General features: G+C 39.2%; 1 protein-coding gene across 11 annotated transcripts in view; it reads left to right on the top strand.

Moving 5' to 3' along the window:
* Window positions 1-26,731, top strand: part of RAPGEF6 (Rap guanine nucleotide exchange factor 6) — a 226,793-nt gene that overhangs the window by 47,913 nt on the left and 152,149 nt on the right. For all 11 annotated transcript variants that reach the window (XR_004646762.1, XR_004646763.1, XM_034778388.1 and 8 more), the window contains exons 4-5: window positions 1,117-1,200; window positions 22,850-22,919. Coding sequence is in view for 9 of the 11 variants with exons in the window: in XM_034778388.1 (XP_034634279.1) it covers window positions 1,117-1,200; window positions 22,850-22,919 (154 nt within the window). In the remaining 2 variants the exon portion in view is untranslated. The remainder of the gene's footprint in view (window positions 1-1,116; window positions 1,201-22,849; window positions 22,920-26,731) is intronic.

Below are 26,731 nucleotides of genomic sequence, written 5' to 3'. Positions count from 1 at the left end.
GCTGGCTACTGGTGGCAGAGCTCCGAGCCACCATAGCAATATAGTATTAAGACACGCAAAGTTACAAGCAAGTTGGTGATAGAATGCCTTTCTGGTCTCAGTGATTCCCAAAGCATCACAGTTTGAAAGCTTGTCTTATTGGACCAATTTCTGCTGGTGAAAGAAAGATATTACCTAACCCACCTTGTCTCTCTAATATCCTGGGATCAATACAGCTACAACAACACTGCAAATAAGTATATTAGTAACTCTGAAAATTAAGTGGTTGTACAAATATATTGGTTGAGATTTTCAGAAGTTCCTACAGAATTGGACCACATAGCTCACATTAAAAGTGTGTGCATGCACATGTGCCTCAAATATATTTTTCAAATGTATATAGATAACACATGAAGAAAAACTGACATGCTCATGGGCATGGTATTGGTGATGCAGTAGATGGCATCCTTCCCTTGGAGTTGGTACTGACCAGTTCCTCTTCATGTTGTGAGGGGTCTTGATCCTGGGGGAAGCGCTCTAGCACTGGGAACTTAAACATTAGATCTGACTGCTATTGGTATTTAAAAATCCTGTGGCACTTTAGAAATAGCTAGGTATGTTAGTTTTAGTGTATTTGCTAAACTCCTGTTTGGACCATTAAATAGTTTATCTAATTTCATCCCATAGTTTGTTGTGGGATATATATATATATTTTTTCTCACATCCTGTCCTAAACTTATTGTGCACTATTAAAATGCTAAAAAATTTTAGTACAGGGTGAAATCATTCTTGTATATGTAGTTTGTAACATGCTTTGGGATGAAAATGTTTTAAATACAAGTTAATATTTTATTTTTGAATATTCTTTTTTAAATTGGCTCAAAATATTCTAAGATTTAAGGTAAAAGTTAATTTCAGTTTAAAATTCTGTACAGGCCATTTCATTTCAATATAAATGAATACTCATAAAATGTTAATTTGTGGCAGTGTATCAGCAATGCTCTTGGACTTCAATCTGCAGTCTAAATCTTCAGTATGGTAAAAAGCTTCAGTACCAGAGTGATAACTTATATAACATATTTTATATTGCTTTCAAATAGATGACAATATCAGTTATTTTGATTTTCTTTCCTATAGTTCAGACACTATTGCCAGATGTTGGTATATTCTTCTTTCTGGATCTGTCCTTATGAAGGACTCCATGTTTTTACCACCATGCAGGTATGTACAAGTTAATTTAACTGCTTAAAGGGACATAATCAACATATACTTCCTTGCATATGTTAAAAAGACTGCCTTAATTTTTTCACTTTCAGTAACTTAAAAATAGAATTTAGTTTTCATTATTTTCAAATTTCTCTCAGATTAAACATTGAAGATCAATTGTAGCTTTCAATTTACCAGGCTCCCGTTTTAGTTTTCAGTGTGTTAGAGTTCACATAGCAAACACTGCATCAGAGGTACTCTTAATTAAAAATGGCTCCTGTTGACTATATTTGAAATTTAGGGAAAAGTTTGTTTTTGTTTTGGTCTCTTTAATAAAATCTAAATTTTGGACTATATGAGTTGACGTTGTCCTTTTTCTCTTCACAAATGTGACTGCGTAATAGTCTATTCCATGTGATTTGGGATTATAGTCAATAGCAATATGTGATTTTTTTTTTTTATATGAAGTAAAAGAGGATTGGTGTCAGTCTCAGTGAAAACATGACAAAAATCTTACTACATTTCAAATTTGGAGCACAATGAACATTAGGTGACCTGTTTAAACTGGAGCATAACAGCTGATTTAGGGTTAGGGTTAAACTGGCTGCCCTGTGATATTCTGCTTGACCTTGTATATCATTCTGAATTAGGGTGAACAGATGTCCCGTTTTTAAAGAGACAATCCCGTTTTTTGGGACTTTTTCTTATATAGGCGCCTATTACCCCCCACCCCTGTCCCTTTTTTTCACAGTTGCTATCTGGTAACCCTATTCTGAATTTTTACTTCACTGTGTTATGAAGCCATACCTGGCATATTTGGGTTCATGATACATCTTCAGGAATTGTAGTTGAAAAGCATCAGATTTCCAGTCTGGAGGAGGAGGTAGAATTTAAGATTAATGGCTTCTGTATGAAGAAGCAACTTGACTGTGTCTGATGCTCTGTATGGAAGTTGTTAATTTCCTTGTATGTTTGGAATCTGTGTGTCGGGTGTGGAGAAAAGGGTGAAAACTTGTCCTACTAATATAGTGAAACAATAGTAGTGTAAATCATAGAATCATAGAATATCAGAGTTGGAAGGGACATCAAGAGGTCATCTAGTCCAACCCCCTGCCCAAAGCAGGACCAATTCCCAGCTAAATCATCCCAGCAATATAGCCTATGTCAGCATGAAGGCCATGCTGATACAAATTTGTGTCAAAGTATGTCCATTGGCGCCATATCTTTTATAATTTCAAAAAGAGGTCTTATTGAAGCAAATGAGAAATCCTTGAGATTTTGCTCCCCTTCAGAGATAGTACTGTTTATTTTGTGGCTGCCGATGCCCACAAACAGGAAAGACATTAGATCCTGATGCCTCAAACTGTTAAGCATTGAAGTCAAACCTAAAGTTTTGCATTGTTTTGGTTTTGAGTGCAGTTATGTAACAAAAAAAAAATCTACATTTGTAAGTTGAACTTTCATGACAGAGAGTGCTCTACAGTACTTGTATGAGGTGAATTGAAAAATACTGTTTCTTTTGTTTAGCATTTTACAGTGCAATTATTTGTAATAAAAATAATATAAAGTGAGCAGTGTACACTATTTAATACATTTCAATTGGTATTCTATTGTTTAACAATGCGATTAAAACTGCGATTAATCTCGATTAATTGTTAATCACATGCGTTAACTGCAATTAATCGACAGCCCTAATTATTTTTCTTATTCTATTACTCAGATGTTTGCTTTTCTTTATGTAAATTCTCTGTCAAAATAGTGTTTTGACACTATCTAGTTTATCAGTAATGCAAATTAGTTTTGGGATGGGACTCTCAGGAGTTTGAAATTGATTGAATACTTCATCAGTCATTCAAGGATAAAATTGACATAACCGATATATAGAAAAAGTTACAGGACACATAATTTCTTCAGAATGAGGTGCCTGGGAGAACCAGTTTAAATAGATTGTTGTTCATCATCCTCATTGTAGGACAGAGCTGATTAACTACAGTGCCTCCTGATGCTGTATCTTGCCAGTTTTTTCCATTATGTCAACAGTTAATTTTTTTTTTTTTACACCAGAGAGAGCATATTAAGTGACTGCTCTTTAGCTTTTTAGAAACCAAATCTTAGCACTTGCCCTCAGACTGTGGAAACAAGTTTTTAACAAGGAGAAGGTGAACTTGGTGCATTTTAACTGGATTATCTTAATATATATAGCTAAAAATTAGCAAAGCCTATGTGTACTACTATATATATTTTTCCTGTCTATGTAATTTATGTGTATACAAGTGAACCATTAATTAATACATATACTGCTGCCCTTCTCGTGGAGCCATTGAAAAGGAATGTATCCCCCAGAGGATTCTACTTGCTATGTCTCCTGCCTCCTATGACAGCTTGGTGGTGAAGGTGGCCTTTGCTAGCATTAATTGCTGAGCTTTGGTGCTGGGTATTTTTGGTGAAATGGTTTGCCAGCTCACAACTGCAACCAGTCAACTTGTGGTTTGCTACCATTTGATTTCTCTTTTATAAGAGAAATGCCAGGAGTTTAAAAGTTAGTCCACAAAGGTGTAGACCTGGCTTGACAACCAGTCTGGGCAGCCTTTGATGTCAGTGAGATGATGGGAAGTGATGTTGCCTCAAAAATGAATCTGCTGCAGGCTCAAGGCCTTAGGTTGCAAGCTGTTTGGGGAAGGGAGCGGGAGCTTCGGTAACAGAGTACAGTATTTATTACAGTGGAACCCGGATTTGATATGGGCTTCTGGAGAATAGGTTATTGTGCTGTGACCTCTGCTTTTTGTGTTGAGTAGTATTGTTTGTCACCTCATGTTCCCATCTGTTTGTATCTGCCTGTTGTCTCTTGTCTTCTATTTAGATAAGTTTTTTGTGGGGCATGGGACGTGATCCATGCAGGAGCACCTGGGTGCTACTGCAAGAAAAATAATAAATAATGGGTGCCACTTTAATGCTAATAAGTTATTCTCTTTTCTCACCAATGCAGACTAGTAAGTTATTAAACTGAGATCCAGACAAGCAGCAGCAATGAATGAGAGTACTGGAAATTTTGGTACCATTGTGCATGCGTGCACGCACATACTATATTTACATCTGTGCACTCAAATTTTATGGTAAAATTACAGGACTGAAATGTTTTTGAGCTTAGTATCTAACTAAAGGCAGGAAATTAAACTCTCAACCATTCTGGAGTGAAGTTCAGCAATGCCTGAAGTTTGTCACAATTGGATATGTGCATAAAGCCTAGATAAAGACTGCATTGAAATGGTGTGTTTACCTGAATTTAAGGAGTGAATGATTTAAGTGACTTATGTAAAAAAAATAAATTGCAAGTCTTCCATAAATTGTTAATGAGATTACAACTGCTTATGTGGTGGATAATGAGGGAAAGCGGCTGCCAGACTATAATAAGGGTAAGAATGTTCTGTTGTATGAAACTGTTTACAGTCTAAATCATGTGCTTCTTGGTGTTTTTTGGGTCTGCTTAGTTAGTGAGATCATCTGGGAAGAAAATGAACATTTTTTCCTTTTGGCTAATGAGATAACGTGTATGATATACAAAAGGCTTGAAGGAAAAAAAATACTTGGAGCTCAACCACCACAATTAAATTAACAACAGTATTTTTATTATTTAAGTATGAGAATGAAAAGCTTCAGAGAATTTGGGCTCTTCTATAATCACATAAAACATTACAATTACGTCTCGCTCTTCTAAGGAGAATGTAAAACTTTTCTATGAAAAGAAAAAAATGGGTGCAAAAGAATTGAAGTATTTCTACGCGCAGTCAGGTGGCACTAAAAGAAATTAAATTGCTATTAGAAACACTGTGTGCTTGGCCTGGCCTGCAAAAGATATTTGCTAAGAAAGGAAAAGTTTAATGTACAAACTTTAGTCAGGCACAGCACTCTGATCTTAATTTAGCATTTTAGAGCAAATTTTCTCATTAACTATGTACTCTAGATCAGTGGTTCTCAACGAGGTGTGCGCGCATCCATAGGGGTACTCAGAGGTCTTCCAGGGGACGCATTAACTCATCTAGATACACCTCTACCAAATTTGTGTTCTATCGTGTCGCGTTATATCAAGGTAGCGGTGTATTTGCCTAGTTTTACAACAGGCTACATGAAAAGCACTCGTGAAGTTAGTAGAGACTAAAATTTCATACAGTGACTTATTTATACTGCTCTATATACTATACACTGCAATGTAAGTACAGTGTTTATAATCCAATTGATTTATTTTATAATTATATGGTAAAAATGGGAAAGTAAGCAATTTTTCAGTAATAGTGTGCTGTGACACGTTTCTATTTTTATGTCTGATTTTGTAAGCAAGTAGTTATTAAGTAAGGTGAAAGTTGGGGTATGCAAGACAAATCACACTCCTGAAAGGGGTACAGTAGTTTGGAATGGTTGAGAGACACTGCTCTAGATACATTTAAAGAGTCACATTGCACTCATATTTGTGATTAAGAGATCATGTGTGATTATGATGGACTACTTAGGCACTGAGATTTTCAAATCCTCTTTACTGAGTAAGTGTGTGTTTGGAATATACAGAATATAAGTATATTAATATATTGCTATGTGTACTGTTTACATTGTCATACCTGTTAGATAATAAAAAACGCATTGTTTTACGCACTAGATTTTTGAGACCTGTGTGAGTCTAGAGAAAACTGTATTGTGACAGAAGGTAAAGATTTCATGCTAACTTGCATATTTTAGTATGGGTATTTATTTAAAGAAGCTCTGTTTCTTTGTACTTTTTTAGTGTTCTAAATCTTGATTGTTTATAAACACCTCAGCTCTTCACTTCAGATGATGTTACATCTTTTTCTTTTTTTTTTTTTAAATTATTTTTTTTAAAAAAAGGCTTGGCTAAGATAGAATGCCAATAATATTTGAACAAAGAAAGAATGAAAGATATAAATCATCAGAAATGACAAGAAGACTACAGAAGTATGAGTAACAATGAACCATGTCTAAGCCAAAAGATTTCAGATTTTATAATGAAATAGTCAACTTGGTGCTCCCTTTCCTTTGACAATACAAGTGCGTATCCCCAACTCCAAACCAACAGACTAAAATCCTTATGCTCAGATTGCACACTGTGAGAGCTTCAATGTGAATGAGAGATTAACCATTTATGAATATTGTGCCCTATAGTAGTGTGGTACATTTCAGGTTCCTTTTTGTCATTTGAGGACATGTTTTCTCTCTATATATGCCATACAGTGAAGTTGCACATTTTAGAATGGTCACTATTTAACTTTTCTTGTGAAGCAGTGCCTTGGATAATTTTGTTTTCTTGATCTTTATAGAATCTATACAGTCTACTCAGGTCTCTGCCATCCCTTACTTTGCCTTGTAGGTTAATACTTGGTGTACCCCAGTCCCTGAGTTCCTTTGAAGCGTACCTCTGTAGTGTCCAGCTCCTGTCACTGGACACTAACAGTAATTACAGGGAAACCCTGCGATAACGCGAATTCGGATGTAACACGGTCCTAAGGTGGCTCCGGCTGCCCCAAGCAAAAAAAAAAAAGGGGGGGGGCCCCCGGAGCACCGCCGAAGCGCAAAAAGAAAAAAACTGCCAGAGCGCCGCCGAAGCGCTCCAGGGGCAGTGGTCAACTGGGGCCCCCCCGCGCCTCCCAGACGGTGTCCCCAGCAGAAGGTGGGGAGGGGGCAGGGGAAGCCCCCAGCGCTCCAACCCATCCCCGGCAGAAGCGCAGGGGGTGGCAGGGGAAGCCCGAGCACTGGGACTCCCCCCCCACTGCGGCCCCGGGAGGCAGCCTCACAGCTTGTGGGGGTTGTGAGGGGCACTCACTCCCCACTGCGGCCTCAGGCTGTGACGGGGGACAGGGCATCTCCGGTCTTGGGGCCGCAGTGGGGGGTGGGGAGGACATAAAGTAGCAAACGGGTTGAGGAGCTGCAGTGGGGGGGGTGGAATGGGGGGACCCTCAGTGGCACCCCATTGAAGGAGCAGAAAGGGGTGGGTGGGGAGAAGCCTGTAGCCCTGGAGCTCTCTGTCCCCAGCATGCGCGGGGCCGCGGTTTCTCTCCAAGCTGGAGAGAAGCTGTGGCCCTGCGCCTGCCGGGGACAGAGAACAACAGGGCTGCGGGCGCCGGTGCTCACTGACCCCGGCAGGCTCGGGGTCGCAGCTTCTCTCCTCTGCTGGGCACTAGGGGCACTAGGCGGTGCACATCAATGCACCGCCTTGGGGAACTACTGACGGGCTTGAAACCCCGCCATACTGCGTCCCCGTATTTAGCACGATGTAATTTTTTGGACACCAAACATCACAGTATAGCGGGATTTCACTGTACCAGGTTTGCTATTCCAAAAGGAATAGTATACACACTGCTTGATTGGTACAACTCAGGATCAGGCCCTTAATAACATTACAGCACGGAAATATATTTACAGTGAATCAATCATAAGTTTATTATCAAGGGTTACATTTTAAATAAGTGTATAAATTTGAATAAAAATTTAAATAAATGTATAAATTTGAATAAAAATGAGTGGAAACATGGTTACACATATAAAACAAAATATAAAACACAACCCCAGGTCTATACTTAATGTTTACTTTTCCTATTTATTAAAGTAGATTTTCTCCCAAGGATACAGTCTCTGACAGAGCTGCTGATTTTCAGTAACCAGATCACAGGTTTTCCCATGCCCTTCAAGGGGTTTCCTCAGTAAGTAGATGATCAAATGTCTGTCTTGTCTCCAGTTATAGTCCAGTAAACGTTTGATATGTCCTTTGTTTGTTTTCCAGTGTCCTACCCCCCCATGTTGACTTCACATCCTCATGTTGACTTGGAATGCAAATGTAGCTCCCGTTGTTTTGATTTACAATGCTTAATTTACATCAGAGGTCGGTATAGACACATAGCCATGCTTTGTCTGGCAGAAAGCCTATTATAATCAATACATATATTTTACAATGATATTTATGACCAGCCTGACACCAACTTTCATTAGATACCTTACAGTACTCTATTTATAGATAAATACCATGAAAGAGATGTGTTACGTGTCAGGCCTGATGGGAGTTGCTGACACAGAGTAGTGAACTTTTTGTCTGTTGGCAACGGTGGGCCTCTTTCACACTGATGGTGACTGGAAGTTAAATAAACAAATATTTTACATGCCTCCCCAAACAGCCTGGCCTCTGCCCCCTCTCAATTCCTGCCCCCTGACTGCCCCCTCAGAACCCCCAACTCATCCACCCCCCCCGTCCCCTGACAGTCCCCCTGGGACTCCCACCCCCTATCCAACTGCCCTCTGCTCCTCGTCCTCTGATCATCTCCCACGGCCCCTAACTGCCCCCTGGGATCCCACCCCCTTATACAACCCCCCACTCTCTGTCCCCTGACTGCCCTCCCAACCCTATCCACATCCCCACACCCGACAGACCGCCCCAGGACTCCCACTCCCAACCCTCTCTGTTCCCCAACCCCTCACCGCCCCCCCAGAACCTCCGCCCCATCCAACCGCCCCCTCCTCCCTGACTGCCCCCCAGGACCTCCCACTCTGTTACCCAATCCCCCCACTCCCTGCCCCCTTACCAGCAGCAGGAGCTCGCAGCTGCGACACCCAGCCAGAGCTAGCTGCGCTCCTCACGCTGCCCAGTGGGAGCGGTGGGCCAGAGTGCAGCCTGCGTGGCTGTGGGGGAGAGGCCGGGGATTAGGCTCCCCGGCCGGGAGATCAGGGGCTTGGCAGGACGGGTCTGCGGGCTGTAGTTTGCCCACGTCTGGTGTTGAGAGTCTGAGCAATAGGTTTGGAGCCACTTAAGCCTGTGTGTGAATGACTTGAAGGCCGTGGGCTTTCTCTATAGATTTTGAGAATTGATTAAGTTGAGGTACCTTGGCCCCTGCATGGGAAAGCAAACCTTCCTTCCTCCCTTTATTCCCCTCCGCTTCATTCAGTGGCAACTACACAAAAGTATTATTGCATATTGCTAGGGTATGGAGTTTTGTTTAATTTGCCTCTTCCCCAGCTTTTCAAGTGGAGAGTAAGCTCTAAGCTATCTTGTATTGGGGAGTAATATTGGAGAAAGGTAATACTTCATAAAAGGCTTGGAAAGGATGTTTGTATTTGCAATTATCATTGACGATGCAACACCAAACAAGGCTATATTTTGGGGGAGGGGTTGCGAGGGAGGCAGCATGGGCTTGTACTGCATCCAGGGAGCTATTAAAAATAATACTGATCAGACTTCAGTTATTTTCATAGTACATCATTGTACAGCTAGAATAGCTGAGTCTAGTTGAAGAGAACACGGTTTATTAAATTCAGAAAAGCTGCTTGGTCTTAATGTACAATATGAACATCTCCTAGATTTAAAAAAATCCGTCAAATTATTAATCCATTGGGTCCTGTATTTCTGACCCAAATAGCTTTGTTTGGGATTGTAAAATATAAAAGCAGTAGCTGCTCTGTATTAAAATATTCTGGTGGGAGGAGTTGCAGAGGTGGTATGGGGAAGGAGTAAGAGGAGAGAAAGCTATTGTTAGCTGTGAGTAATGAAAATTTTTCCAATTCTTGCTTAGAGAATTACTGTAGACTGAAAACAAATGTTGTACAACGTATATAACTGCTTTTTAACTATCTTTCAAGACAGCTCTTTTCCTAATACTCTACTCAAAAGAAATTGCAAATGCAGGAATAAACCTCTTCAGGGGTAAACTTCTGTCTCCTTTATAGACTAAGACAGAGAGAGAGAAACAAGGCATCAGCACTAAATTGGACAGACACTAGGTGTAGCAGTTAACTGTCATCTAACTTTTATTTTCAATTATTAGGCATGTGTCACGGGGTGCAGCCCTCATTGCCAGACTGGTGCCACTCCTGGTTATTCTGGGGATTAGCTCAATGCAAACACCCATGTCTGTGGTCTGCACCCCATCACTCTGTCTCTGCTCCCGCCTCTGGCTCCTTTCTCAGCTCCCAGAACCTCAGCGCCCTCTTTGCGACTTAGTCCTCTGAATATCCCCTTCCTGGGGGGTGCGTGTCACCATCCTGTTGTCCAGCCACTTCCCCAAGGGACAGTGGGGGGACCCAGCCCTGCCTTCTACTCCGGGCCCCAGCCCAGGGACCCTGTAAATAGAAGTTTCCTGCTGCTCCTCTGTAATGTCCATCAGTGATGCTGTATTTCCCTGGGCCACTTCTTTCATCCTACCACCTTCTTTGCCCTCACCTCAGGGCACTCATCTGCTCAGTTTCAGGAGCCAGCCATTGCTTTGTGCAGTGTACTTGCAGTTCTCTCAGTCCTCCACGGACACAGTCCTTACTTCCTGGGCTCCCAGCAGCAACTGACTCTACTCTGCTAGTGCCCTGCACCTCTCTTTTATGTGAGCCTACTGGGACTGGATTGGTTGCACCCTGCAGCTCCTCCTAATTGGCTGTGCTTCCCAGAGCTTCTCTGGGCTGCTTGGAGGTTTCTTCTCCATTGATCCTTTTTGGGCAAGACATGGTTAACCCCTTTTATGCCTGTGTGGGGGAGCCATATCTAAATATTTGTTTTTATTTGCAGCTACTATGGAAGGAAATCTAATTTGCCTCTGGAAATCTGAATCTATTATTTATTTTCTCTAATGAATTATGTGGAAAAGAGGGTTTGGAGTACATAATGGAAAATATGGTCATTATGAATGACATCTCTTGAAAAATAAAATGTTTTATACATGTGAGAATCTTTGAAATGGAAGTTGTTGATCCTCCTGAGTTTAAAAAAAATAAATCCAAATGTTCCTATTCTTTAAAAAAGGCATTACTTGTAGATTTGTTTATAAGATGCACTTACCTATTAAACATTCACTGCTATTCTAAGTTTTTGGGGATATCAGGGAGATTCTGTTAAATCATAGTTGAGAAAAGTGATTGTCTTTGCAAACTAAGTCTGAAAGGGCAAATGCATTGCTGTAGATATGCTGAATGTTGGCTGGAATGTGTGTTATGCATTAGACACATTCTTGATCTCTCAGGGTATGCACAATGTGCCCAGCCATTTGATGGTGTCATCGTCAGCAGGGTGGAGAGCCGGTAGACCACTGTCAAAATAAATCAGTGGGCACTGGTTAAGGATACGCGACATAGTCTGAAGTTGAATGCCGCTATATGATAGGGTCATTAGAAAAACCCCATTTAAAGAGATTGGCTGCACAATTGCCCGGTCCTGTTCGAAACTGGTTCAGAGATGACGACAGGTGCCTTGGCATATCAAAACCTGGTGGACAGACGGTGGGTCAGTGATGAGAGAATGATTAACTACTGTCGTCACTGACCACTCGTTGCACCAATTAGATTCCACTGTCAAGTCCTGTGGTAGCATAAATTACTATAAAAGGCATCTCAAAGACAGGTGAGCTGGCGAGTGATTGAAGAGGTCTGTGTATAAAGGTAGGTTGCTGTTTTCATGGATCACTGATACTGTTCAACGTGTACATCAACGACCTGCCAACTACACTCTTGTGCAAGTTTATCTATGCCAATGACATCTGCTGCAGCTACTAAGCTTAGTCCTTCTCAGAAATTGACGAGGTCTTGATAATGTAGCTCCTGGCAGACTATTGGAGATGATGGCGCTTGCAGCCGAGCTTTTCTAAGACAGTTTTTAGTGTATTTCGTCTGTATAATTCAAGCGTAAGCCATGAGTTTTCTCCAATGACCAGCGTCTGCAGCATGATCCAAAACCGAGTTTACCTCCGTTGCACATTGAATAGGTCATTAATGTACCATAATCACTTGAAAATGGCAGCCAACATCAGCACTTGGAACAACCTGCTCAGAAAACTGGCTGGTTCAACCTGGGGTGCGAGCACATGGATGCTTAGAACATCAGCCCTTGCCCTCTGCTATTCATTCTTGATGAGGAGGATGGGACATAAGTGTTTCCCAAGCAAGAACAAAGACAAGCTATGACTTCTGAAAACAATATTTTAAAAACTAATTTCCATTCCTCTGTCCTGGGACAAGATACTCAGTGGTTTGAGAAATGTGATGTGCTGTATTCAGCTTTCTGATAAACATTGCTGATGGGGAAGGAGTGATTAAAATTTTGCATGTTGGGGAAATTTTTACCAAAAAAAAATCTGTTGCAGTAAGCCTACGTTTTTCTCTTTGTGGCTGTAAACTGGCTTCTTTATGTCTCGCTGTTCTTTCTAAATCATACTGCACATGAGATTGGTGATGCTTTTACATAGATTAAGGAAAGTAATCAAGATAGTTATTGAATGTGTTTTTTAAAAATGACTATTTTAATAAAAAACACTAAAATTTCTTAGGTTACAGATGGGCCAGAAAAAAATATTACTTCTGCTGGTGTCTGTGAGATTTAACTTCCTAATACTATGCTTGCTTCTTTAAAAAACTTGTTTTTTTTTCAGATTACACAAATTTAAATGATAATAAACTGTCTTTAAAATGGGGTTTAATTATGTTCAAAGCTTATATTGAGAAGGCGTTTTGAAGGCTGCTGCTATTTACGAGATACTTCTATAGGAAAGATTCTCTATATTTTTATAAAAGCTGTAAGCCACTTTAAAAAATGGGTGGGTTATATTAGGGTCCCATACTACTTGAGCGTGCTTTTTGGACATTGGGGTTGAAAATCAAGTACTTTAAAATGTCTAAGGTTCCTGCAAACACTTAAGTACATGCTTAACTTTACTGCCACGTGTTGTACTGTTGAAATCAACTGGGCTACTCATGCTAGTAAAATTAATCATATGATTAAGTGTTGTGGCTCTATCAAATTTATATTAAAACTTACTTGAAATGTGATGCTATTTTTGAGAAAATATGGCTGACAAATTCAGGCCCCATGCTGGATATCAGCAGGATTTGATCAGTCCAATAACTTTTTTTAGCCATTTCAGAGTGTAACTATATGCAATCCATAAAATTATAAAGCAATATTTAGTGTTCTGTAGACTTCAAATTAATTTTCTTGTGATTCCTTGTAAAGTTAAAAGAAGAACAGGAGTACTTGTGGCACCTTAGAGACTAACAAATTTATTAGAGCATAAGCTTTCGTGGACTACAGCCCACTTCTTCGGATGCATATATATGGAAGAAGTGGGCTGTAGTCCACGAAAGCTTATGCTCTAATAAATTTGTTAGTCTCTAAGGTGCCACAAGTACTCCTGTTCTTCTTTTTGCGGATACAGACTAACACGGCTGCTACTCTGAAACTTGTAAAGTTAGGGAACATTTGCATATCCACATTATTTAGCATCTTCAGGATATGTGGAATGTAGGCCTAATTTATAAAGGCCAGGGTATCCATATACTAATGTACCTTTCTGGTGTTAAAGAACAACACAAGAATTCCTGGAGTAAAGCATAATGTGTTTTTATTATTTCACTTCTGAATTAAATAAAGCTGAAATAAGCAGTTAAAAATCCTATTTTTGTATGGACAGATGGAGTGGAAAACTTACATTGCTTCTCCTTACATTTGGATCCTCACTAATGTTTTAATCAGAAACCAGTTTCAGGTACTTGGACCAAAAAGACACACAATTTTATTCTTGATGATGTTTTTATTTTGGTTGTGGTAAGGTAAATGAACTGATTTTGTTTTGTTTGTTTTTAAAGGGTGTTTCTGGACCTCGTATAATTAGCGAAGCACTGATAACTCACATTTTCTTTTCATGGTGAATGTTAGCTTACAAACTGTTAATTAAAAACAGCAGTGAATCAGGAAGGGAAAAAAAAGTCTACTGCAAATGAGGTGTTTTACAAACAAAAGCCAATGAAAAGAAAAGACTTCTTTTAATATGTAGAAGGCATTTATCTTGCAACAGTGTTGCAGACCAGTGACTTGATCTCAGTTAATAATATAGATGTTATGTCTCGATATCAAGCAACAGGTGCACATACTACAATAATTGAAAAGCTGCAGTCTAGCTTAGAGAACTGACTTTTCTGGGCTTCAGCCATCAAGAAACTAGTAGATTCCTAATATCTAGTTTACGACTTTGTACTCCAATGAATAAGCTTTTTTAGTTATCTAAATATTTAATCAAAGCTCACTGTGTTTTTTTCAGGAAAACTGTTCAAATCCTCCTTTGGGCAAACATTAGCCATAAAGGTCTTGATAAACCAATACATTATTATGGTTGAATTGTCTGACCACAAATACTAACCAATAATTGGATAATAATGTTGTAATTCTTACCTAAGCCTTTCATAGTTCTGTAAATAAAATAAAGAACGCAAACAATGAAATTTCCAATAGGTATTTATAGCTATGAAATCTGTTTCTTATACACTCCATTTTTTAACATTTATCTTGACATTTCTTTTTAGTGAGGTTAAAATTGGCAACTGGATTATTTTCATTCTTGTTTCTCTCTGTAAGCCTTAAAGAAGATGTAACATGCTGTACCAAAATGAGGGTTTCCTGTTTAAATTATCAGCTGATGCTTTCTTTGCTTTCATTAGATTGTCTAGTCTTTAGTTTTGTTTCCCTAGAGGTGTTGCTTTATTAGACTTGCGTTTTGTCTGAATAATATATTTTTCCAGTTCTTCCATATTTCTATCCCTGTGTAATACTAAGAAGACTTAAAGAAACATGCTTTAATTTCATAGGGAAGTGTTTAGTGTGTAAGATGGCTATAATATGTTGTAAACCTCATTTCTGTTGCTGAAAAATACACTGATGTTCATCTGACATCTACATGAGGGTTAAAGGCTTTGTACTGATCTAGCTACCTGGTATCTCCTCAGTGCCTGTGACTTCATATGAGCACTTTATTACACTGAAACAATGGTCTTGTCAACCAACAGCAGGATACTAATGAGTGCGGGAGATACAATTTATAGGAGCTGGAACTATGGTACGGACTCCTAAAAGAGAGAAGAATCGCTATTTTCCTTCGCACTCTCAGAATTAAATGCACAACTTCTTTTTTCAGTTTAGTGCTCCCTCAGTTTCTTCATATGCATGGATACAATACATACCCATCACACAAGTAAGCAAAAAATCCTCAGGCATAATTTCTAGGTATTTCAGTGGGAGACGTTCTTGGTAGGGAGAGATTATCTCCATTTCCTGAGCAGCACTCGGATACTAAGATAAATGAGGGCATATAAGTATTTACATTGTAGTGATCTGTTTTTAATAAGAAAAACATGTTCTGAGTTTGGGGTAAGATTTTACTATTGGCCTTGTATGTACAGGCTCAATATGAAAAGGCTTTTATCTTGTCACAAAAATTGTCTTGCTCATTTGGAGTTTTTTATTTAGTAGCTTAAATTTTTATTTTATTGTTTGTTCTTTCCACTGCCACTAAATTTTTGTCTGTCTTTTCCATTCTCCAATCATTGTTCCTTTTGCCCTTACTCATGCCCAACTCTCTCTTAATTTGATTGAAGCTGAACTTAGTTTATCCTTGTTTTAAATATTACATACAAAACTGTAACTATCTTATTTAGTTTGCAGAGTCAGGTATTCATAAATTAGGAAATGTCAGTTTAAGGTTGCTTGTGCAATCTTAATTTTGCTCTGTTGAACATATGTAGTATAATAATTTTAATTATCTGATCATATACTGCACTTTTCCCTTCAATTCCTGCCTCATTCAGTGCACAGGATGGGTGGTGCTCAGAACTAACAGCTGTTCATTTAAATTTTCCTCATTCACTTTGTGGCCCCTGCCTTATTTACTGCACGCTTATCCAGAGCCTGCTATTAATGCGCAAATATTCATAACCATGTCATCTTTTGTAGGGTGCTCATTGTTGTAGTTTTTCTATGTGTCGTCAAACATTAGTGAAATTATTTTCACAATGAGATAAGTGTGTCATCTCCATTTTACAGTTGGGGAAGACAGACTTGTTAAAGGGTCATATGATAAAACTAGATCTTGGATCCTCCTAACTCCCAACCCTGTGCTTATTCCTTCAGCCCATACGGTCTTACTGCCAGCGGTGCTGAGCATTCATAGTTCCCATTGACTGACTGCAAATGCACTTGTCAGTGCTCCGCACATCTGCATATCAGGTTCCAGGATTCTTGAGCTGAGTACCCAGAAAACAAGGAACACCTAATTAGTGGCTACCTGTCAAAATTTTACTTTTGTGACTGCTCAGCATTACATAGGTAGGGATGGAATGGAGTTCTGTGACATTCAGCTGCTTTAAGCACGTGAATCCTTTTGATTCCTACAATCCTGGACTATATTAGCTGACCACAGGAGAAAATTGTTAGTGTGCTTGTGGGGAAAATGTGTAGCTTTGGCTACATGCTGGGTTGAGGAAGTGATTGGGGGAGCCTACCATAATAGTGCCCCCAAACTAGAGGGCCATGTACTGAGTCTCGTGAAGGGGGATTGCAAGGTGGGTCTTCCCATTCCACAGAGGCTGCCTGCTTCTGGGATTCTTGGTGTAGTGTGTGCTGCTACTGCATTGGTGGCAGTTTGGACCTGGCCCTTTAGAATGTCCGTGTCCAGTTGTTTTAGCATTCTCTCAGAGTTAGTAGATAACACAAGTGACAGAAGGAAAATGGTGATTTTTTCCAAAGGCTATACTCAGCTAAATGTGAACAGAGAATCACTGGACAAAGAAAAGGCACTTCTTTGTACCTAGGACTTTTTTCCCTACTGAATTTTAAAGGCCTGATACAAACAATGGCGATGTTGTATTTTCTCAAGAAAAGGTCACAAAAATCTTTTAAAGTAGATGTGTTAGGCAACCTACGAATAAGACCTTGCAAGTAGTTGTAGCTATAAACAACAATAATCATAAACCTTTACAATGTGTTATCAAATAAAAAACAATGTTTCATATTCCTTACAAAAATACAGGCCTAAAAACCTTAACTATGTCGTAAGTCTTACAAGCTAGAGTTAAAATGAAATACAGTGGAGTAGAGTTAGTTTAAGGAAAGCAAACAAATCTTAATAGAGGTCTAATTTATACATTAGTGACAGTCTGATTTTATGCACAACAGCAAGGTATATGAAAGTTGATGCTCAATATCTGGTCTCTTTTCACTGAGTACAGCAATCGGCATATGAATTTAGGATAGACCTGGCATGTAGCCCATTCTGTGTGCTGGATTTTTTCCCTTCTATGTTTGTCAATCTCATAACATGATCTCTGTGACTTAAGTCTGGTGGGAGGGATAGTTCAGTGGTTTTGAGCATTGGCCTGCTAAACCCAGGTTTGTGAGTTCAGTCCTTAAGGAGGCCATTTAGGGATCTGGGGCAAAAATCTATCTGGGGATTGGTCCTGCTTTGAGCAGGGGGTTGGACTAGATGATCTCTGAGGTCCCTTCCAACCATGATATTCTATGATTAAGTTGCATAAAAATATTGGAATTTAAGTTGAACAAAAAATATCCCTTTTGTAATTATGAAATTATAACAGGTGTGCTAAAAACACCTTGGCAAGTATAGTATTTTACTTTGTGTACATTGACAGCATTCACAATATACTCTGTATTTATCTAATAATAATGACACGTTTTTACATGAGTAGAGAGCCTTTAGGTTAGATATGCACTATACTCTGAGCTGCACAGTTTATATATATTAAAAAAAAAAAAAAAAGCAAGAGACTTGTGAGAACAGGTCCCAGCAGGGTAAGGAGACAGGGAACAAAACATTAGGCATTTAGCTGTAGCAAAATGAAAATTCTGAGGCTGCATGTGTCTATATATGAGAGAGTGTGTGCCAAATTCCATAATTATGAAATCATGGAATCCATAAGGCTTTAACTCAGATGCATAAGGCATATCTCAGAAATATAGTTTTTCTTTTTGAATTGTGGAAGGCAACATTCCATAAGAGCTTAAAAACTTTTTTTTAATTGTATACTGAGATTTTGGAGCACAGTTGTGCAGCAGAGGATGAATTGTGCAGCAAATTAAGCAGCCAGAGAATTGCAGAATATATGGGGCCCTGAGAATAGTATTTCTTTTACTCCCACAGCTAGCGTGCATGCTCGCGCGCTCATTCATTCTCTCTCTCAAAATCAATAAAATAAAGGTAGGACTGAGTGTAGGACCTAGGAAAGCAGGGAGAATTGCCTTTTTTAATTCAAGTAAGTGATGAACAACTGTTAATTTATGAAATGCAAATGAATACATTTTAGGAAACTTTATATTAAGATTTTTTTTATGAACAGCAAAAATGTTGAAAACATCATTTAATATTCTTCAGGTATAATCCTCTGGCTATCGCCAGATCAAGTAATTATAGTGCACTTGTTATTGTCTTGAAGACAATAACTAGCCAAGTGAATATTAGGGGACTCAGATTAGTTAGCCAATTAATCTTCAGGTGAAAGTTCTGCAGGCAGATGGGTAATGGGTTGAAGTTGTGCTGTGCAAATAGATCTACATCTATTCTTCCACCTGTGCCAATAAGACTTACAGGAGTTACTCTACCAGCACTAATGGATGTTACTGTTTGTAAATCTTCTCACAGGGTTGGGATGGAAAACAAGATCTCTCCCTAAGAGTAATTTCATCGCTTTATTTGGTGCCTACTCTAACTATTGTTTCCTCATGTTAATGCAGTACTATAAGCCAAAGAGGAATTATTATAGCTTTTAAGCATTTGTTGAAATTTGTAGGAGGTTCACTACATGTGCACAAGTCAGCAGAATGCTAATTGATATAGCACTGAAGCTAGCCATTTGTATTTCATTGAAATGTGTGCAGTAACTTATTAAAAAGAATGTTAAAATGATTATTTAAAAATATGATCTGGCAAAAAAGAAGTTTCTGTTAAAGCTGTTCTTTCATAATTCAATCAATAAAACAGTACATGTTATGGTCAGTCAACTAAACTTGACTTTATTGACTTGCAAAAGTGAGTCATTTGTTCTTCAGGGTTAGCAATGAGTTTTGTTGTCACTGGCGCATAGCCCATTAAGATTGAGTGGTCAATAATGGTACAATATTTTGATAGTGTAAAACCGACTGTGTAAGGAGCTTGATCTTTCTTACTGTCAGTATATACTTTGCGTTTATTAAAGTTTATTCTCACTTACGCAATTGCCAAATGTTGCGACATCAGTAAGGAGATGAATTTGTGAATGGTTGTGTATATTTATGTAAACAAAGTAGTATTTTGACAACATTGAAATTGTATTGATCATGTTCCCCTTGAACAATATTCTGGGTAAAATATAATTTACTCAGAACTTATTGTGTGTGTGTGTGTGTGTGTGTGTGTGTGTGTGTGTGTGTGTGTGTGTAAGAAAAGTATTTACCAGTCTTAAAAGAAAAGTGAAAAATGCTAAAACTGTTTGTTCAATAATGCACTGTACTGTATTGTACACCATACATAGCTTTACAGTGATGTTTTAAAAATATTGTCAACTTTTAATTTCAAATTGCATGGGATTGAAACTAATTGACTGAACTGTTTAAAGAAAGGTTTAACCTAAAGGAGTTTTATTTTAAATATTTTTGATAAGTAATCATTTTGAATGGTAACATTTTTAACTTTCATCTGTAACACTTCTTTGTATTCAGATTTCATCCGAAAGTTAAAAAAGATATTACACTATTGTGTATATGTGATAAATAGGTGCAGTGTCATAAAGGACAAAGTAGTCGCATACAGTGCAGCACCACTAAACCTCGCTGTATACTGAAGTGAAATAGGCAATCATTCTTGAAGGTGAATTAATTTAGTACCCTATAGCTAATGAAAGAACTTTCCCAATGTTTTAATTCTAGAAGAATTATATTGCAGGACCACAGGACACCTTGGATAGATACGTTAGACTTTGGTGCAGAAATAATAAAATGGAATTCCAACCAGTCCTGACCTAGAGATGAACTGCTTGAATTTCCTTATATTTTATAATCGCATGCATCATGCAAAGAGTGGGCAAACTAGTTATAAATATAAGAATCAACAGAATCATAAGAACGGCTATATTGGGTCAGACCAAAGGGTCCACTTAAACCAATATCCTGTCTTCTGACAGTGACCAATGCCAGATGCCCCAGAGGGAATGAACAGAACAGGTAATCATCATGTGATCCATTCCCTGTTGCTCATTCCCAACTTCTCGCAAACAGAGGCTAGGAACAAACAGGAGATTGTTTGAGACTATGATGTCTGGGTCATGCACTGTATGGAAGAAGCATGACAGAAGACACAAAATTTAGCCAGCAGCTGCTAGTGTGGATGTCCCACTCTGAAACTGACATATTTCAATATGGAAATCCTGCTCTAAAAGCTTCTTTGCTGTTACAGTACAAGCAGGGAACATTTTAGTCATTATCGTGATTACTGTGTGGCAGTTGTTCTATTTAAAGGCTATAGTTTCTAGAATACATTATCAAAATCCAGAATTTGACAGTTCAAATTGCAAAGCTCCTACTGGTCATAGTGCTTTATCATAATAACTGTTAGGATAGTTAACTTTGTTGCTTGGAAGGATCTGAGGTTTAGCTAAAATAGCTGCATGAAAGTGTCTTTATAGTTACACTGGTCTACAATTTTTGAGAAGTCGTCTGCTTCAGAGATAAAATGTGCTATTTATTATGTATTTTGATGTGCTGAATTCAAATATGACAATTAAAACAACTGATTCGCTATTGTTTCTAAGATATTTAAGTTTTTACATTTTATGTCTACGTATATTGTGTAGATAGTAGAGTTTTCATAAATTGTAAACCTAGGTCTTTTCATGTGTTTATGGTTGCTTTACATGATAATATTTCACCTGTCCTGTTTATGTAACGCTTTAAAAATCAGCAAAAGGGTTATATAAATAAAATTAAATGCAAACTTTAACATAAGAATTTGTGTTCTTTAATATGTGAAGCGTGCTGTATTCTGCATTGACTTCTGCAAGAGATGGTACAAGTGTAGATCCAATTGTCTGACTATCTTACTACTGGGATTTATCTCTAAATACTGTTCTCTTCAACCACTGTGGGTTGATCTTCTCCTACACACTGAAATGTCTTCAAAACAAATGCTGTTTTATGGTTTCAGAAAATAGCAGATATTGGTAAACACCTATAAAAATCATTGTGACATGTCCCCGTGTGCAGGGGACAAAGAGTGGGGATCTCTGATAAAATCGGGACTACTGACAATCCTAAAATAATAGACCTTCAGAATGACTTAAGGAATGTACTACAATGAGGAGGAGGAGTAATAAAAAAGCCTCGTTTGTCCTTGGCCTAGCCCCTCTAATTTGAGATCATATGTTTATAATATTAATTTCTCCCTTTTTTGCTAAATACACAAAAATGGCTTAGGCTATTGCACAAAATGTACAGTGCTGAACTCTGTAAATCATACAGTTCTAAGCTCTCTTTCTTGGCGGCATATCTGACTTTAACGTTGTTGATCTCTTCTCTGCCATCTCATCCCCATAGCATCCAAGGATTTTTTTTATCCTTCTGCCTTCTAACAAAACCTGAAGCGCATCAGGGAATAGAATACATATAAGTCGGAGTCTGCATCAAGTTATTACGTGCGCTAGAATCAACAGCTTGTTCAGTGTTTTAATAAAAACAGTTTTGGTTAACCCCCACCACAACAACTGCCACTGTCTCCGGAGAAGAAAATAACTACATGTCAAAATGGGGGGAAACAGACATAGGAGAGAACTCATTATAGTCTCATTGTAAGTCTGTAGTCTCAGCTGAGACTTCAGCTCTGACAGCAGAGAGCACAAAGAGCAGCACACCAAACCAGGACGCATTAATTCACTGAGTTATTGTGTTGATCCTCTTTCTAACCTTTTTTCTCTTTTAAATATTTGGCCAACTTAGATTTTTTTAAATTTTTTAAATAATCACATGCAAGCTCCTGTAATTTTGTCCCTTTCCTAATATAGGAAGTTTTGAAAGTTTTGGTAACACTTTCTGAAGACACTCATCTATATTAGAATTCTTAGAAAACAGCACTTTCCATTTATCGCTAATGGTTATTGGTGCTATTTTTATGAAATGGCCAGATTTTGAATGCTCTGAGGCTGTTTTTATATTACTTCGCCACTGTTGCATTTTGTGACCATATGCATGTCACTTAACCTGTATGGGCCTCAGTTTATGCACTTGTAAAATAGATACACTGTTTTACCTAGTAAAATGCCAAATGATAATGGTTAGGAAAGTGGCGTATATTGTTCACTTATTGAAAAACAAGTTGTGAAGCCTCTAATTTGTACATTTACTTAATAAAAATTATGAATATATGGAACCTTTGTATTCCTGTAAATGTCACACATCGTTCCCCTCTGTTTTGTTCTACACCTACATTTTATACTTTCTCCCTATTTATATTGTCAGCTTTTTATGGCAAAGGCTGTTCTTTTCTTTTGTCTTTTCTCTTCCTTTTTTTCTTTTCCTAAACAGCATCAACCCAATGGAGTTCTGTTCATGACTGGATTCTCTTGACTCTAGTATAATATAAATAATAATTTCACAAAAGTATCCTGCTTATATAAAGTACTTGGAGATGCTCTGATGGGAGGTGCTGTACAAATTCAAAGAATTATTAATGACAGTGTGAGAAAATTAAATTGTAGTCTCAAGTATAGTAGTTTCCATGACCTTTCTTTCTCCCCCCCACTCCCTTAAGTTATTGAATTATTCACCTTCTGTTAACTATTTTTACCCCCAAAATAGGTAAAATGTAATGGTTTTTTCCACTTTTTTTTCCAGTTTTGGCAAGCAGTCTGGAGGAAAAAGAGGATGCGAGTGTATTATATTGGAACCTTCTGAAATGATCGTGGTAAGAACAGACTTTTAAAAGTGTGCTTAATGCTTCTGTATATTTTAGCAACTGTTTTGTACCTGGTAACAGAAGGCTTTTTGTAAAGCTTCTTATAAAATTACATTAAAATTGGCCTGATTTCAATTATACTCAGTGCTACCTTTTCATGACAGCAACAGTTATGTAAATTTAACTAGATGGGTAATGATGATGATTAGGATTGTAATGTCAACCTTTCTAAAATGACTCATTTTTTTCTGTTTCACAGACCCACCAGTGCTAACTAATTGGGTACTCCTCAGTCAGCATTAGTCAGTCCTACTGTATATGTTCATATATTTTATCTCCCATTTTATTCCTTTTTCACTAGCTCTCCCAGACATGCTATCTCTGTTAGCTAAGGTACTCTTGTCCTTTGCGGTTCCACTTAATATGAAGATCTGTGGTGAAGTAGGGAGGCATGTCGGGAGCAGTGGTGGAGCCAGGTTTTGCAACTGGCCGGGGGGCAATTGGTCATTGGTCGACTGCAGAGTGAGCCCAACCTGCATTCATGCGACAGCAATAGCTCCTATCCTGCGGGGGTAGGCCTGGCTCCCCTCTCCAATTGTTGTGACATGACGGAGTCACTGGTGGGCCAAATTTGTGTGAATGGTGTTGCGACATGGTCGCACAGAATTGCAGAACCACGTAACTCTGTGCGCCATGTTGCAATGCCCAGAGTGGGTAGCTGGGCCCAGCCCTGTAGTACAGTAGCTGCCACAGCCAGGTGAGTGTGGGGAGGGCTCTCTTTCCACCCCGTGTGAAAATGCATGCAGTAAATCTCCTTTATTCGAATGAATAATATGCTTGAAAAGGCGCACACATACCCTTAAAGGACAATGGGTGTGTGTGGGGGGACAGTTTCACCCTTTGAACCCCCTCCCCACATTAGCTCCGCCACTGGTACTGAAGATTAGCCAGTTCTTGAAATTTGACTCTCTGATCTCAGATTTATTTTGCCTTTGCTGTTCCCGGCATACCTGCATGCTTTGGAAAAGCTAGGGAAAAGGATTATTAATACTGCCAAGTTCAGTTTGTGGATTGTGATTTAGGTCTTACCCACACTGACACACAAGTCCTATCAACAGCTGGAACATTGGAGCTGCTTTCCCAGAGTACATTCCCAACGTTATTGTCCTACTACACAGGGCCCTTCCAGAATGCTCTTGCATTGTACTGAGACCAGGCAGATCATCTTCAGGTTTGTCTCTCTATTATGCCGCTGTCAGGTGTGTAACAAAACTATTGTGGGACTATAACGTCTCTGCAGTGGCTGAAAGGCTCCTAATCGTTACCTCAGTCTAAGGCTTTGGCTACACTTGGCAATTCACAGCGCTGCCGCGGGGAGTAGCTTGCAGCGCTGCGAGTGAGCGTGCAGCGCTGCAGGCGCTGATTACACTGGCGCTGTACAGCGCTGCACTCGCTGCGCTTGGGGCGGGGGGGGAGGAGGAGGGTGTTTTCACACCCCTGAGCGCAGCAAGTTGCAGTGCTGTACAGCACCAGTGTAGCCAAGGCCTAGCTTTCCAATCCAGCTTCCCTTGTTGGTAAACATGTTTAAGTTAAACTCATAGTGACAGTTTAGAAGCCCTGTTTGAAATGACTATACTGACAAAGGTCAGTATCTGAGCAGTAAAGAACAACGTGTCAGTTGCCCAGTAATATTTGGCTTCTGTCTGTCGCTTATCTGATTTTAACATTCTCTATTTGATAGTCTGTACCAGCACAGACACTTGGGGTATAGTTTCTCCCTAAGAGCAGATGGAGGCAGTTCATGAAGTCTTTTGATGACATTACACCTCAAATTTGAGGGTCTAGCTAGTCTGTCTTCAGTTGTTGCATCCTTCACCAGCTGGAGAAAGAATCCTTGTGGTAGCTTGGCTGAAGCAAGCTTTAAAGGCCTAGGAAGCCCGGTGGCATGTTATTGACTGAAGCAGCGTTGATAGTTGATAGTTGATATGAGGTATGAACAGCGTATATGCCCACAACCCCATGCACCAAACTTCCCTAGCTGGCATCCATCATGACTGACTGTGACAAAGGTGCCAGGCCCCTGTCAAGGGCTCAGAAGGTGTCTGACTTTTTTGAGGACCCTTCTGCTTCAGTGTCGGGACTGAACTCTGGCACTGAAAAACAGGCTGGCAGGGAGAGGGTTTTAACACCAGTTTGTCAAAGAGGAAGGCCCTTGGGAAAGCACAGATTGGACCCAGCCCTTCTCCATGCGCAGAAGTCCTCAACCCAAGAACATTTCTTCTCCCTTTTCCCCCTCCCCAGCCTCCTAAAAAGATAGCCACTTCCTCTAAATAGAACAGAGAGAGTGAGTGAGCAGTAGGCCGAGTGGAAGGTGTTGGCTCTCAGATCTCCTGTGAGTTTGCTATAATGACAGTTAGGGTAATCATCATTTTACTTTTGAACTGAGAAAATTTGATCTGGAATCCTTGAGACACAAACATAGAGCCTGATGTGTCATTTGGAGCAGAAACTCACTTCAGGGCTAATGTCACCCTTGTCCCCAGCTCCTGCTGCTGGGTGTGTCTGTGACATTATTAGAAAGCTAAGATCCTATCTCCATATGATGAGGGGGATGAACTATAATCCAAACACTGAAGAAAGGAAATTACTAAAGAGGGAACATTTCCCCTTAATACCTTGAGGCAGAATTTAAAGTTTTCATTGAAATATAGCTTGTAGTGGTGGCTGCTTGTTTTACAGTGCCCAAATGTGTACTACGTGCCTGAGAGTACAAGTAAGATTACAGAGTTATTGCCCCAAAGAGCTCACAGTCTAATTCAGTGAAGGGGTTAGTAATAGTAGTAGGGAGAAAACTGGTGTGTGTTAGTTTTTTAACATACAGATGAATTTAAGTCATAACAATGACAAAAGTCACAATTACGTTTTTAAAGCAGTCTTCAGTTTTTCAGGTATCTAAAAGGGTGTCATAAGGAGGAGGGAGAAAACTTGTTCACCTTAGCCTCTAAGGATAGAACAAGAAGCAATGGGTTTAAACTGCAGCAAGGGAGGTCTAGGTTGGACATTAGGAAAAAGTTCCTAACTGTCAGGGTGGTTAAACACTGGAATAAATTGCCTGGGGAGATTGTGGAATCTCCATCTCTGAAGATATTTAAGAGTAGGTTAGATAAATGTCTATCAGGGATGGTCTAGACAGTATTTGGTCCTGCCATGCGGGCAGGGGACTGGACTCGATGACCTCTTGAGGTCCCTTCCAGTCCTAGAATCTATGAATCAAGCACTAGATAAAATAGTCTTTCTGTTTCATTTATAGTGAATGTTAGATGTTAAAAGTAAAAATAGTAGGTAGAAAGTTTTCGGACAGAAGCATGACTTTTAAGATTACTGTCACTTTAAGCAGCAATATAACAGGCATTTAACGGGTGACTGGCATTAGTAGTATAACAAGAAAAAAGGAAGCCGGGGCTGAGAAGTAGAACAGTTTGGGCCGCTTCCACAACATTTCTGAGGTAAGAAAATGCCATGTAAGTTCATGATTGTCCTTTATGTTCTCAAGAACAAGTGTTAGCTGTGGTGGTGGTGTTCATGATTTCTTGGACTCTTTCGGGCTGTTTTGATGGTGATGTGTACAGAAATACTATGTGAAATGCCTCCGGCATTATTTTGCTCGTTACCACTTCAAATTTTTGCCTGTTAACTACTGCTGCTGGTGGGCAGAGCCAGATTTTTATACCGTTCTAATGTAAAAACTGATCTGAAGTTCCCTGGAACCTCTATATCCCAGTCATAGACTATCCTACTTCCAAATTTAATTTCTCTGATAA

This window comes from Trachemys scripta, chromosome 8 (genome assembly GCF_013100865.1).
Source record: "Trachemys scripta elegans isolate TJP31775 chromosome 8, CAS_Tse_1.0, whole genome shotgun sequence".
Classification (NCBI taxonomy): Eukaryota; Metazoa; Chordata; order Testudines; family Emydidae; genus Trachemys; species Trachemys scripta.
Note: the sequence above shows the minus strand (reverse complement) of the source record. Positions and strands in the feature narration are given on the sequence as shown.